We start from the raw sequence: 15,000 nt of genomic DNA, 5'->3' as shown, positions 1-15,000 counted from the left end.
GGGAGGAAAAAGTAACGGCAGCTCATTCCGACTGCTCTAGGTCACAACGCGAAATCTTATGCCCATTAGATCAGCGAGCTGTTTGGTCTACCTCGAACTCAAGGTGTGAAATTGGCTTGATTTTTCTTAATTTTGGACATATTTTGTTCTGGTAAGTTGTCACATTATAGCCATTATAACGAAGAATCGCCTTGCATAGAATTTATTCACAATCATGATGTAATTATTCTGAAATTCGTCGTTGATATTGACCGACTCATCTGGGCTGAAGACGAAGGACGATGAATGATGCTTCCGTTGAGTATTTTCTGCATTGTGTATCAATATCAAATCCATTGTGTGCAGAATTCACACATTTTTAAACGAATATAAATGATGCAATTGATAGATACATCCCTTGGGTATCCATTCAGAGTGATTGTTTTACAAAATGTCCGATTTATTTTGAAAAATACCTCTTTATTCAAGACCCATCAACCTTAGCCAGAAATTTCTCAAATTCTGCCTTCGTTCAATATCAAAACCATCTCCCTCAATATATATTGACATTTTGATATAAGACTTAACGTCTAGTTTAAGTTTAATCAATTATCTTTAATATGTGACACACTACAAGTCATATAAATCATGTTTCGACGAGATATTTCCTGAAATCTAAGCTCAAACCATTCGCCTTTGTGAAGTACAATCAATGAGCAGTTCAGCCCCTTGAATTTTAGAGGGTTTACGGTAGCACTCGTATCTGGCGTGAAAGGTCCACTCTCGTCTTCATGTCGATTTACTTAGTGCAAACTAGTTGTTATATCCTCCACGATGTGCTGTTGTACATTGCATCCTGAATTATATTTTGATCTCTCCACTTACTTGACGTTTGGGTGATTCTTTCAGGTTCCCATCCCCCTTTTTATTTGCACACAAAATAAACAATAAAATAAACAGAAACGCTCTGATCCAGAAGGATAATGAAAATGAAACATAAAAAGCATGATTACCATTACTATTACAGATAATACTAATAAAAAACTTAAGTAAGAATGTTATGACTTGTCTCCATGAATTTGTCAATTGATAGTTAAGGGATATATGGTTGCTATGACTATGAGACTGATTAACCCACTCTTATATTTTTTCAAATATTCATTCATCATTTGTGAAATGTTTCTATCAGATAAAAGTGGAGCTTATTTTATGTTCTTATTATTATTATTACTATCTCATTATCATAACCTCATCAACCACTATCGTTAATGTTATCATCATCATCATCATCATTATTATTATTATTAATATTGTTATTATTGTGTTGGTGTTATTTATTGTTATGTTTGTATCATTTATTGTTATCGATTTGCTGTGGCTATAGGCCTAGGTACTTCTACTATATCATTTGAAATGTGTGAAGTGTTAATCAATAACAGCAGTGTAATTGTCACGTTTTTTTTACATTAGGATTGGTCATAGATCCAAATTTAGAGGTTAGCTGATGTCACAAAATCTATGAAAAAAATGAAAGAAAATTAAAGTAATAAGCAATAACCCTCTAATATATTTTTAACGGGAAAAAAACCAAACCCAAATATAAAAAAAATTCAAATTTTTAAAGATGAAGATACATTGACACGGCTCCCCGCCCCCCCCCCCCCCCCTCCTTTTTACAAAAAGGCAGCAACATAAAATAAAATATGAAATGTTAATTCATTTTTTACAAACTATAATGATAATGAGAAAGGACTTAGAGTTGAGTTAGTTTGAGGTTCAGCAAATGACCTTTTAGTGGGTGGGGAGCTGTGGGTGGAGTTCTTTTCTCTTTGATTAAGACAAGTTGATTGCTAACTCACTGAATTGTAGTGTCATCAGTGTCATCTTTATCTAATTACTTTTTGTCTCAATTTTACAAATGTGTTCATTTAAGAATCATAGGAAGTCTGCTTGTATTTTCACCTCTCTCTCTTTCTTTTTTTCTTTATTAGTATTGGTGAAGATTTCTCCTTGTTGAGAGGGTTTTTTTTTGTTTGTTATTTATCCAACAGGCAGTGATTAGGTATCTTGTTAAACTGATAGAACTGTTAGTAAATGATGTGACAGAAAGTGCTTTGAAATACAATAAAATGGCGTCGTATCCAAAAGGCAGCAACCAGTAGTTGTTTGTATTACAGTCTGTTTAAATCTACAGAAGCTGGTGTTTACACTACAGGTCCCCGACTAACATGCAATATCTGTAAGATTTTGTAGGAAAAGCTGGGTAATAACAATTGCTTGCTACCCTTTGGATAGGACCCTATCTATCACGAAGTACTTTCCACCAGATCTAACAGCTCCAGCTACGCAATCAATACTTATTGGGCAGTGGGGGGGGGGGGGGGGGGGAAGAGGTCATAAAAATCTTTTGACTTCATCTGTAATTGATCCCCGGTCCCTTTGCATGTTGAGGCGAGTGCTCTACCATCTGAGCAATTGGGACCCAAGACTGCTATGAGTATGAGTGAGATAAGAAATCGTTGCTGTCTGTGCTACAAAAACCAGGATATATTCTGGCCTCAAACTCACATGCAATGTCTGTTCAGTCTGATTGAAAGTACGTTATGATAGACCAATCTCCTATTTAAAAGGTAGCAATCTAATGCTACTACCCATTTAAAAGTGTCCCGATAAATCAGTGGTAGAACTCTCGCCTCACAAGGCAAGGGACACTTTAGGTGATTAATTTTTATGGTTGCCAAAAGGGAGCTAAGTAGTAAATTGCACTCCCCCCTTTCCCCATTCCATTACCTGACACATGTGAATGTAGTTCTGCCAGCTGTGCCAGAATACTGTTGTTATATGTTTGGTGGTAAAGGTGGTAATTTTATTAGGGAACTGTTCATTGGTGACAAATTCCTGTTTTTTTTCTTCTCAAATTCCTATTTTCTGATACTCTGATTCCACTTTTGGATGTAAGGGGTTGGCAGGTTGGGATAGTAACAATTTGCTTGCTTTGTATCAATAATTGTTGTTTTTATTTACATTTCAGGACCACAATTTTTTTTTTTTTCTTTTCTGAATTTGGATGGATGCAAACTGGATCCATTTGTTTCTGAGCGGAGTGCTCTTGTTGCTTATATCATAAAGTTAAACTGATCATACTATTTGGGTCTTTAAGTTAGATTTTCGTATTTCATTTTACCTTCGTCTTATTCTCCCATATCAATTTCTTCGGAGTTACAGGCAAATGAAAAGATATCTAAATTACTAAGGCCTGTCAACCCTCTTGGTGTGGAGACCGTCTCAACAAGATACCTCAATCTCCTCCTGCCTCAGCTGCTTCTATAAAACCTTTCTATTTCTACTGTATGTTTCTCTGCCGGTGGTTTTTGGGCAGACCTTTCTTCCTTTTTGCTTTAAAGATTCCAAGTAAGGACTTGCGGCATGTGGTCCTGTGGTATGACACTCACTTTCAGATCGGAAGGTCGTGGGTTCTAGTCTCACTCGGCACATAGTTGAGTCCTTGGAAAAGGATCTTTACTCACATTCTCTCAGTGTACTCAGGTGTAAAATGAGTACCTGGCCATTAACAGCGCTGTCCGTGTCAGAAAAAATTGTTTTATCGCCTAACAGGCATCATGTATCGTTCTAAATGTTATGTGTTGCTGTTCGTCATTACAAACATTTTGTAAAGCGCTTTGAGCACGTTTAGTGGATATTGCGCTATATGAAAGCTCAAGTTTTTTAAAAGGGTTTTTCCCCATCCACTCCCAAAGAATGAACAAATTTCAGACTTCAGTCAATTTTTTAGACACTGATTCATGGTTTTGTAATGTCACATCGTCCATGTTGGACAGGGAACAGGACCTATGACTGCCTTGGCCAGATTTTTCTACTTTGTTTCTCACTCTTACTATCTCTTCTAACTCCCACTATTATTGGTGTGATGTAAAAAAATAAAACATTATTTTTAAAAAAATTATTTCTTTACCAGATTTATTTTCATAAATTTTTGTAATCAGTATGCCTTTGTAATAAAATAAATTGGGTGTACCACACATGGCATGATCCCATGCTAGTATCTTGCTGAATAGGACACAAATAAATATCTCCTGTACCTTAAGATGTTTTCTGTTTGAACTAACTTGAGATTTTATATAGCGCAATATCCGCTAAACGTGCTCTAAGAGCTTTACAAGGGGTCCCTGGCCAACAGCACCACATAAAATGAAGAATGCCTATTAGGCGATATTACAATTTTTTCTTATAGAGACAACGCTGTTAACAGGCAGGTACTCATTTTACACCTGAGTATGGTTAGAGAATGTGAGTAAAGAGCCTTTTCCAAGGACTCAACTGTGCGCCGAGCTATCCCATTGGCTTCCTGTTTGAGGGTCCTTAAATGAATCTTTCAAGCTCTAGTCTATTTGTCTCTCTCACCAAGCCCTCTTTGATGATGCTGAAATAGCCTAAAAAAACAAAAGTATAGCAAACATCACAAATCTTTTAAAAAACAAATTAAATTTGTGCTGTTTTTCTGACTGCTACTGATGCTCTGTCTCACCTTCTAATTATTGTTTTGTCTTTTTTGTCTCCAGATATCAATATTTTTATTTTAAAGTCAAAGATCATTTGGATTACAGTTTTGCTGTCTAAGAGTCTAAGAAGTTGATATTTTTTCATAAGGAGTAAAAGGTTTCTACATTGGCAACAGGCACTGCAGTCAAAAGTTTTCACCAAGGCTTTTCCTGTTCACAACTTTACAGGATTTGAAGCCTTTCAGGGCGTGAGATATTGTTATTTCAGAAAGGAGAAAGAGCTTTTTAGAAACAAACAAAGGCTTTATTTACCGTCATTGCCTTCACAGATTTCAGGCAAGATGTCTACGTCTGCCTCCAACAACAGCAATTCCCACAAACAGCAGACACAACAGAGATCGTCCAACAGAGACGGAGCTTCGGCCACAACAACTGATAATGGTACAACTAACGGATTACCAACTCCTTCACCATCATCGTCACGGCCATTGTCCTCATCTACGTCCTCATCATCTGCATCCAGAAGTGGATTAAAGTCAGGCAAAGCAATGCCCACCAGTCTCAAAAGGTGAGTAAATTGAAGATTCATTTCTTTTAAAGCTTTGACCTTTAATATTTTTAGTCTGTCTGGCTGGTTGATCAAACAGATTTGTTCCATTTGTGAGGCACCGTCTCAATCAAGTGAAGCTGATGCCAAGAAATGAATTAAAAGTTAATGTTAAAAATGATCAGAAATATATTTTTTTTTGTTTGTTTTGTTTTCTTTCTTGGAGGACCCATTTTCATTCTCACAGATAAAGCATCTAAATTCAGTCCAAGTTTCATAATTTTGGTCAAAGAGAACAAGTTCCACACATCTGGTCCACCACAACAAAATATCAGTTTGAGGCAATCGGTCATTTCTCAGTAATTTGCTAACCCAGGTCTATTGAAATAGCTTACTTCCTTGCTTGTCTGAGCCAATGACCAGCTGAGCTTTAGCCGTTTGGTCGTCTTGTGCCATGACGTAAAAATTGAACGTCCACTGTAGTTGTTCCGTTTAATTACTTAGTTATATTCATATCCTTTTGGAGTCTAAATTGGTTCTTGACATAAGAATAAATGAATAAATAAAACAAAGAGAATCTACAAGTAAAACAGGGTCCTGTATGAGTATGAGGTAATTGCTCAATGTGAGACATTGCTACATCAGCTTCAATATGGTGGCTTAGTTAATTTATATATATATATATATTTATATGGTCTTCATCAACCAGAGAAGCATTACTTCCTGAGTAACTTTAAAAAGAAGGATGTCGAAATGACTCTCTCTCTCTCTCTCTCTCTCTCTCTCTCTCTCTCTCTCCCTCTCTCTCTCTCTCTCTCTCTCTCTCTCTTTCTCTCTCTCTCTCTCTCTCTCTCTCTCTCTCTCTCTCTCTCTCTCTCTCTCTCTCTCTCTCTCTCTCTTGGGGCCTATGGTATCCTATCTATTATAGTGAGTAGAATTAGAATTGTTACTGTCTCCTTTAGGATCCAGAGACCGGGATAACCTCCAGTTCTAGGAATACGAGTCTTATGGCTCTGAGACTACTCTTTCTACCTTTCTTCTATATTATCACCTCGTTTGTTTTTTGTTTTTTTTTTACCTACAACGTTGTTGCTCCCATTTGCTCATAGATAGATGGGCTCATCAGGGAGGAATGAAGTGAAATTATGTCCAGTTGGTGTTGAATACTGTTTGATGTGTTTCTGGATGTTTACTTCGGAGCGCTTGTAATATACATATATATATATATATATATATATATATATATATATATATATATATATATATATATATATATATGTGTGTGTGTGTGTGTGTTTGTGTGCGCCCTGATAATTTTACAATTAATTAATAAATAAATAAAGCAGTCGCGCGTTAACGTATGGATTTTGTTTACATTTTAACAAGACAGTGCAATTAATTTGATAGGGGCCGGTTCAAATAACATGCGCGCGTATGTGTGGGTGGATCTTTTTTATTTATTTTTTTATGTCCGCGAGCGCGCGCGTGTGTGTGTTTGTGTGTGTGTGTGTGTGTGTGTGTTCATGTTCGTATGTTTGAATTAATTGTGTTGTACATGTTTATTATTTATTGTGATTGTTTTATCTTCTAACGTTGTAATCCTGTTCATAGCCAGCACACAGCGGGCATATTCTTATCGAATTTATCGATAGAGAGAGAGAATTCCCCCCAGGGGGATTTCTATAACAATCCCCCCCCCCCCCTCTCGTCGGCTGTTTTATTTACAAAACAAAAGGCTTCACATGGTTGCGTGAGAGAGAGAGAGAGAGGGAGAGAGAGAGAGAGAGAGAGAGAGAGAGAGAGAGAGAGAGGGGGGGGGGGGGGGGGGGGGGGGGGAGAGTTTTACCTCACTTTATCATTGGTGCTTATAAGAAGGTAAGACAATGTCAACGTTATTTAGCGCAATATCCACTAAATGTTATCAAAGCGATCTACAAGGATACCAGAGCCAGCCACAACTGTAAACAATGTAGAATCGACACACTGCTTTGTATCGTTTCCTTTCAGACATAATCTACTATAACCGGCGAATCTATTTGATTGATAGAGTATAAGAAATGAATATGATTAAAGAGTCTTTCTCAAGGGCTCAAATTTTCCGCTGCCCACAGCGGGATTCGAATCTTCGGATTGCAGTCGCAAGCCGATCATCATTACAAACGCTGTAAAAGTTCTAAAAATAAACATTGTCCATAGAGCAGTGAGTCGATGAAAACAACCAATCTGTCCCTAAGGACAGTCCTCAACCTACTCCTTCTTTTCAGTCACAATTCAAACTTCTATTTTTTGTCTTCCAAGAGGCTGAAAGGAAAATTGCCTCTTTATCCAACCCACTCCATTCTCTACTCATTTTCCAGGGATGAATGCGTGTGAGGACGTGATCCCCCTAAATCAGACCCGCCTATTATTATTACGGGAAAGACGAGGAACCACGATTTAAGAAAAAAAAAGGGTTGCTGATTGCAGATTTTGGGATTTAATTATGGTTACTCCTCTATTCTACCCCCACCCCTGACGAAGGCAGGTCTGTTCTAAAACGGAGGTGTCTATCAATATTTTTTGTTGTGCAGCTATATTGTCTTCGGATCTGAAGGTCCATTGCTCGAGTCCCGCTCTGAGCGGTGCATAGTAAAAAATAAGTACGATCGCATAACAGCCGTTAGTCGTGTCTCTTCCTACATATTAAGTGTTGTTGTTGTCTAGTGACTCCTAAATGGGATTGAGCACTTTTGGTGTTATTTTTTATTACCTTCGTCTCACCTCCCCACCCCTTCTTTTTTTCCATACATTCATCTATTGCGTGAATTCTCGTTACTTGTTATAAAGTGAAAGTATGTGATACAAATTGATGTTCTTGCTGTCATTACAGATACTGCTGCTACTACTACTACTACTACTACTACTACTACTACTACTACTACTACTACTACTACTACTGCTGCTGTTGCTGCTGCTACTTTTACAATTGCACTACTACTACTACTACTACTACTACTACTACTACTACTACTACTACTACTACTACTACTACTACTACTACTACAACTACTACTACTACTACTACTACTACTACTACTACTGCTGCTACTACTACTACTACTACTACTACTACTACTACTACTACTACTACTACTACTACTACTACTACTACTACTACTACTACTACTACTACTACTACTAAATAATGAAGGGTGATCTATTGCCTCTCTTTTGTTTTCTCTTATATATAAAACAGTTGTCATTCAAGCTATAAGGCCCATAGAACCGGAGTTTATCCCAGTTTCTCTAGCGCTAAGCAGGCAACGGCGATTGTTTGCTACCATCTTTATAGGACGTTGATCTATTGCAATGTGCTTTCCACCAGATTTAGCGGACCCAGCAACTTAATCACTGCTGGGTGGTCAGAAGAAAAAAAATCTTCGACTTCACCCAGGTTCGATCCCGATCCTTTTGCGTTTTAAGCGAGCGCTGACCAAGTTAGTAATGCAGTCATCCCGCCTGGATCCCCACTCAACAGGAATGATCACTGACAAAAATGACGCATACATCTGGGTCACCCCGAACTCAATATTGACCGCATTGCCGTTCTCACACAGTTATTGTCTACCAATAGTACCTATATTATTATAGAGGTCGCTGCACCCAATTCATTGAGTATAACATTTACCAGTAGTGACGTCACACACACACACACACACACACACACACACACACACACACACACACATCTGCTGTCGCTGCTCCCCAATGTGAACTATTCTACAACCCCCGGCCCCCCAGCATACACGCACTCAAAACATCAACACACGTCAATTTCCTAGCCCAGTCATACCTTATGACACATAATAAATATAACGTGCTCATTGCCCCTAATAATTGTCCCAAACAATTATGGATATAATATTCCCTCTCGGTTGCACTATATTATAATGTACTCTCAAATAAATCAATATGAGCATTTATAAAGAGCATTTCCGTGGATTAACCGTGCTCAATGGGCTTCACAATCTTTCATGTATTCCCCGAGCAGGTCATATGGAACCATATTTCCATTTTATACAGTTCCATTCGCCTTTTGGGCGTACTTATTGTTATCTCATTCTTAGAGTCTCCGTCACTGTCTACCTGGCTACACACCTGATCCAGTGTGTGAAGTGTTTTACCCAAGGACGCAACTACGGGACCAGAATTTTCCACCTATCACTGTCACCCATAGTCATTGATCACGCATAACATTGCTTGACTTTTGTGAAAAGACGAGACACCCTACCGAGCCACACAAGCAAATGGCCCCAGTATTTTTTATCGCGTATTGCTGATTTGTTTCTGTCAGTCGTTGTCAATTTGAATTGTCAAAATTTTCCTTTTTCAAACTGTTTACTATATTTCTTTCTATATCAGGGCTGAGAATCTACCGCCTAAAGGCGGATTTCCGCCTAAATGGTGGTTTATCTCCGCCCATCACCATCACGCCTTTTAAAAAGGCTCACAACAACCACTACATCAACATCCCTATCACCACTACTTTTACAACCACCACCTGTACTACTACTACAAGAACCATCACATCATCATTCCTATCATCATTACTACTACAACCACCACCACATCATCATCCCTACCACCATCACCACCACATCATCATCCCCCACCACCACTACTACTACCTACAACCACCATCACATCATCATCCCTACCACCACTACTATAACAACCACCACCACATCATCATTCCTACTACCAATACAAATACATCATCCACCACCACATCATCCCAACTATCACTACTACAACCACCCCACATCATCCCTACCACAACTATTACAACCACCATCATTCCCAACACCTCTACAGCTACAACCACCATATCATCATCATCCCTATCACGACCCTACTATATACTACAACCACCATCACATCATCATCCCTACCGCCATCTTTTCTTACTACTACTACAATATGTTGTAATTACACTCTCAACTTTTGAAATTCCTCAAAGTGGTGTCAGAAATTATTGCGAGACACATTTTTGATTGCATCTCAGTAAATTTTTAATGAAATTCAAATTTATACGTTATCGTCTCATAGATAGGTCTTGAACTCCATTTTTGTAACCAGTCATTCTCACCCCTGAACCATCATGACATCATCACCATCTCTACCACAACTACCACCACTACGACAGCAACTATCACATCATATCAGTAACACCATCTCCACAACCACATCATCACTGCCCTCATTGTAATCAGTACCACCTCTAGTGCAAGCACCACTATCACATCATCTTCCTAGTGGGATTTTTTGACTTGCATGGATCAGAGTTGCTTTTCTGCCTTTGTCTTGGCTTGATCCTTTTCCTGGCCGGATTCATTGGCACGGAGGGAAACAATTAAATGTATAGTCGTTTTTGGCAGATGATATGTTTGTCCTCGTATATCATCTCTCTTTTGTGTGACGTTAGATTTGTTGTTCTAAATTTTGTATTTCTCTCACAAGGATTCTGTGCTTGTGTCTTGGTGAGACTTTTAGGTGACCTCAAACTAACTACATTGATTGTTTGATCTTGGAGTCCGTTTTTGAGCCCTATTTGAACCAGTCACTTTTTCAACGGTGCTTTTGATCTTACTGAAATCTATATTTTTTTACAGCCCCATATATATTTTAAGTGCCGCTGAAATGACCTCCAAACGTATACACGTGCACACGCAAGTCAATAAAGTTCACTCAGTTCTTAAGTCTCGTTAATTTTTCACTTTCATTTTTCTGTACTCATCACTACATTCACTTTGAGCTCTCTCCTCCTCTCTCTTCTCTCTCTCTCTCTCTTCTCTCTCTCTCTCTCTCTCCTCTCCTCCTCTCCTCCCCCTCTCTCTCTCTTCTCCCTATCTCTCTCTCTTCTCTTTCTCTCTCTTCTCTCTCTCTCTCTCTTCTCTCTCTCTCTCTCTTCTCTCTTCTCTCTCTCTCTCTCTCTCTCTCTCTCTCTCTCTCTCTCTCTCTCTCTCTCTCTCTCTCACACACACACACACACAAATCAGTAAAGTACACCCAGTTCTTTAGCCTCGATAAGTTTTCACTTTTCATCCTCATTTACTTAACAATGATACACACACACACACACACACACACACACACACACACACACACACACAAATCAGTAAAGTGCACCCAGTTCTTAAAATGTTAATTTCCTGGCAATTGCCAACATGAAACAAACGTTAAATTATTATTTCCGATTAACAAATAAAGCACATACACACCTAACAATAAAGTTCACTCAGTACTTTAACCTCGGTTAGTTTTTCACTTTAATCTCCCTGTACCTATCACTATATTCACTTTGAGCAGTCTCTCTCTCTCTCTCTCTCTCTCTCTCTCTCTCTCTCTCTCTCTCTCTCTCTCTCTCTCTCTCTCTCTCTCCCTCTCTCTCTGTCTCTCTCACTCACACACGCACGCACACACACACATACACACACACACACACACCTGGGTGGGGTTCCTGACCTCCCATAGTGGGCAAGGGGGTACATACTATTTCTTCTATCCCCTTATATCTGTTTTCCAACATGCTTTCTGTCTTTGTCTTGGAATAAGATTATTTGGTTTTGTCCTGGCCCTGGCCAGAGTCCTAACTGGAAGGGAAACAGTCAAATGCACAGTTATTGTTTTGGGAGATGATATTTTTTTCCTTGTAAATCGTCTCTCTGTTATGTATTATAATATATAATTGTTATTTTAAATGTATAATGTAAGCATTTGAGTGTATTCCTCTTTGTGCCCGGATGAGACTTATAGGTGATCTCAAACTAAGTACATTGGTGGTATGCTCTTACTTGGAATCTACATCTGATCCCTTTTTGTTCCGTTCCCCTGTGTCTTACTTTTTCTTGGGTGCTTTAATTGTAATTCTAGAACTTTTTACTATCCCATTTTCTTCCTTTTTACTGGCGCTGATATAACCTAAATGTGTTGCAAGCGCCGCAACAAAACACACACACACACACAAACACACACTATGATTCCTTCTGTCAGACAAACCTGCATCTATAAAGTGGATCATATCCTTTTCACATCAGCCATCATTCTCTCTTTTCACGTTCAAACCTTATCACCACCACCACCACTATCATCATCATCATCATCACTGCCACTACTACTACAACCACCACCATCGCCACACCATCATTTCATGAAGCACCACCATTACTACAGCCACCTCCACCACATCATCATCATCATCACCACCATCATTGCCGCCACCATTACGACATCATCACAACCCTTTTTTTTTCTTTTTTTTTTTTACGATAACTACTATGTTACTAGTGTGCATCTTGTGTGAGTGTGTCTATGGCAATATTGTATTGTTATAAATGTGTAACCAAATGCCAAATTGCCACTTTTTTGGGGGACAATAAAGATATATTATTATTATTATTATTATTATTATTAATTATTATTATTATTATTATTATTATTATTATTATTATTATTATTATTATTATTATTATTATTATTATTATTACTATCACCATTAAAACAACAATCACTACCACATCCTTACCTCCTCCAACACAACAATATCACCACCACCACTTCTGCAACCACCACAACCACATACATTATTATTACTGCCACCACTACGACAGTCACCATCATATCATTATTACCACCACACCTACCATTCATTTTAATATTTTATACGTCATAAATTGGTTTTGGAACTTTATTTGATTTGAAACAAGGGGTATTAGGATGGTTATAGATCTCAATAGATTATATTTTGTTTTTCAGAAATTTCTGTTTAAGCATTGAAATTGTTCGGAATTGTTTCTGAAATTTACGTGAGCCAAATATTAAATTGGCGTCTCTGGTCAACTTGAAACAATGGGATGTGGGCATTAGTGAATCTGTGAATACGGAAGATGTATGTGGCGACTACCACTACTACTACAACCATCATCACATCATCATCCTTACAACAACTACTACAACCACCACCACATCATTATCCCTACCACCACCATTACTACAACCACCATGTTATGATTACACTTTCAGTTTTTGAAATTCCTCCGAGTGATGTAAGAAATTGCTGGGAGACACATTTTGGATTGCATCACAATAAATTTTAATGAAATTTAAATTTATAGGTCATTTTTGCATGGATGGTTCTTGATCTAAGCGCTGAAAAAATTTCCTCCTTTTTAGTGACCAGTCATTCTCACCCTTGCTATATTATACAGCGCATTGAACATTTTGTATATGCTCTATATATATAAATTATAAAAACGAAAACCATGAAATAATAGTGTTCAACTTTTTGATAAAAGGAGCTATTTATAAAATATTTCCAACTATAATTATGATCAACTTCTACAATTTTGTTTCGAGCATATATATATATATATATATATATATAATATATATATATATATATATATATATATATATATATATATATATATATATATATATATATTTGATATATTCCAAAAGTGTGTCAAAGCAACTGCAGAAAAGCATTTACCAATAGCTCAAATAAACAGCAAAAAGGAATGGATGACAAATGAAATTCTAAACCTATTTGAAGAAAGACGAAAATGCAACAGAGGGTCTGCAGAATACCAAACATTGAACAACCACATTAAATCCAAATGCATCGAGGCACACGAGAACTATCTAGACTGGAAATGCTGCGAAATCGAAAGAGAATACAAACCCAACCCCCAACAAGCTCACCAAAGAATAAAAGAACTATCAGGGAAAAGGAAAAGCAAAGCAGCAGGAAGTTGTATCCAAAACAAACAAGGGGAACTGCTATTTGAAGAACAACATATAGAAAGCCGATGGGTAGAATACATAGGCGAACTGTACAATGATCCAAATAGAAATGAACCACCACTGAAATTCAAAGAACCATTAAGCGGACCAAACATCACCAAAAGTGAAATTGAACATGCCATGGAACGAATGAGGGATGGTAAAGCAACAGGCCCTGATGAAATATCTGTAGAGGTATTAAAAAGCCTAGGAGATCTAGCAATTGATGAACTTCACATATTATTCAACAATATATACAATACTGGGAAAATTCCAGAAGATCTCTGTAACTCTATTTTCATAGCAATACCAAAGAAAGCAGGTGCAGTCAGATGCGAAAATTTTAGAACTATAAGTTTAATAAGCCACATCAACAAAATACTGTTGCGTATAATTATCAACAGGCTAAGGAATAAGATTAACCCCGAAATCGCAGAAGAACAATATGGATTCCAACCTGACAGAGGGACAAGGAACGCAATATACCTCCTCCGTGTTTTAAGTGAAAGAGCTATACAGGTTCAGACCCCACTATACCTCTGTTTTGTCGACTACAAAAAAGCTTTTGATAGAGTACGCCACGAAGAAATACTAAAACAACTGCACTCCATTGGCGCTGATGAGAAAGGCCTCAGACTCATGCAAACATTATACTACACCCAGCAGGCATCTATCAAAATCGGAAACTCTACAGGAAATTCCATTCCTATTAAGAAAGGAGTCCGTCAAGGGTGTGTTGCCTCACCAGATCTGTTTAATCTATACCAAGAAACAATCATGAGGGGCATAAATAATATGGAGGGAATAAAAGTGGGAGGTCACAACATAAATAATATAAGATACGCAGACGATACGGTACTCATTGCAACATCAGAAATCCAACTTCAAAAGATTGTTGACAAAGTGGTAGTAGATAGTGAAGCCAAGGGAATGGAAGTGAATATCACCAAAACGGAATGCATGGTAATACAGAAAAACCCCGAAAACAACAACACCTGCAATATAACGATTCACGGCGAGCAACTTACCAACGTAGAAAGTTTTAAATACCTAGGTTCAATAGTGACAACAGATGGAAGATGTAACCGAGACATACGAGCAAGAATAACTCAAGCCAAACAGGCCTTCATG

The 15,000-nt window shown here is 37.8% G+C and overlaps 1 protein-coding gene across 2 annotated transcripts in view; it reads left to right on the top strand.

Annotated features, from left to right (window-relative positions):
- The first annotated feature begins 43 nt into the window (after positions 1 to 43).
- Positions 44 to 15,000, top strand: part of LOC144959162 (ubiquitin-conjugating enzyme E2 E1-like) — a 45,581-nt gene continuing 30,624 nt past the window's right edge. The window contains exons 1-2 of one of the 2 annotated variants that reach the window (XM_078891681.1): positions 44 to 151; positions 4,560 to 5,067. In XM_078891681.1, the coding sequence (XP_078747807.1) occupies positions 4,841 to 5,067 (227 nt within the window). In that variant the 5' untranslated portion in view covers positions 44 to 151; positions 4,560 to 4,840. The remainder of the gene's footprint in view (positions 152 to 4,559; positions 5,068 to 15,000) is intronic. The other variant, XM_078891683.1, reaches the window with a different exon arrangement.

This window comes from Berghia stephanieae, chromosome 13, assembly GCF_034508935.2.
Source record: "Berghia stephanieae isolate SIO BIC M18660-M18661 chromosome 13, UCSD_Bste_1.3, whole genome shotgun sequence".
NCBI classification, from domain to species: Eukaryota; Metazoa; Mollusca; class Gastropoda; order Nudibranchia; family Aeolidiidae; genus Berghia; species Berghia stephanieae.
Note: the sequence above shows the minus strand (reverse complement) of the source record. Positions and strands in the feature narration are given on the sequence as shown.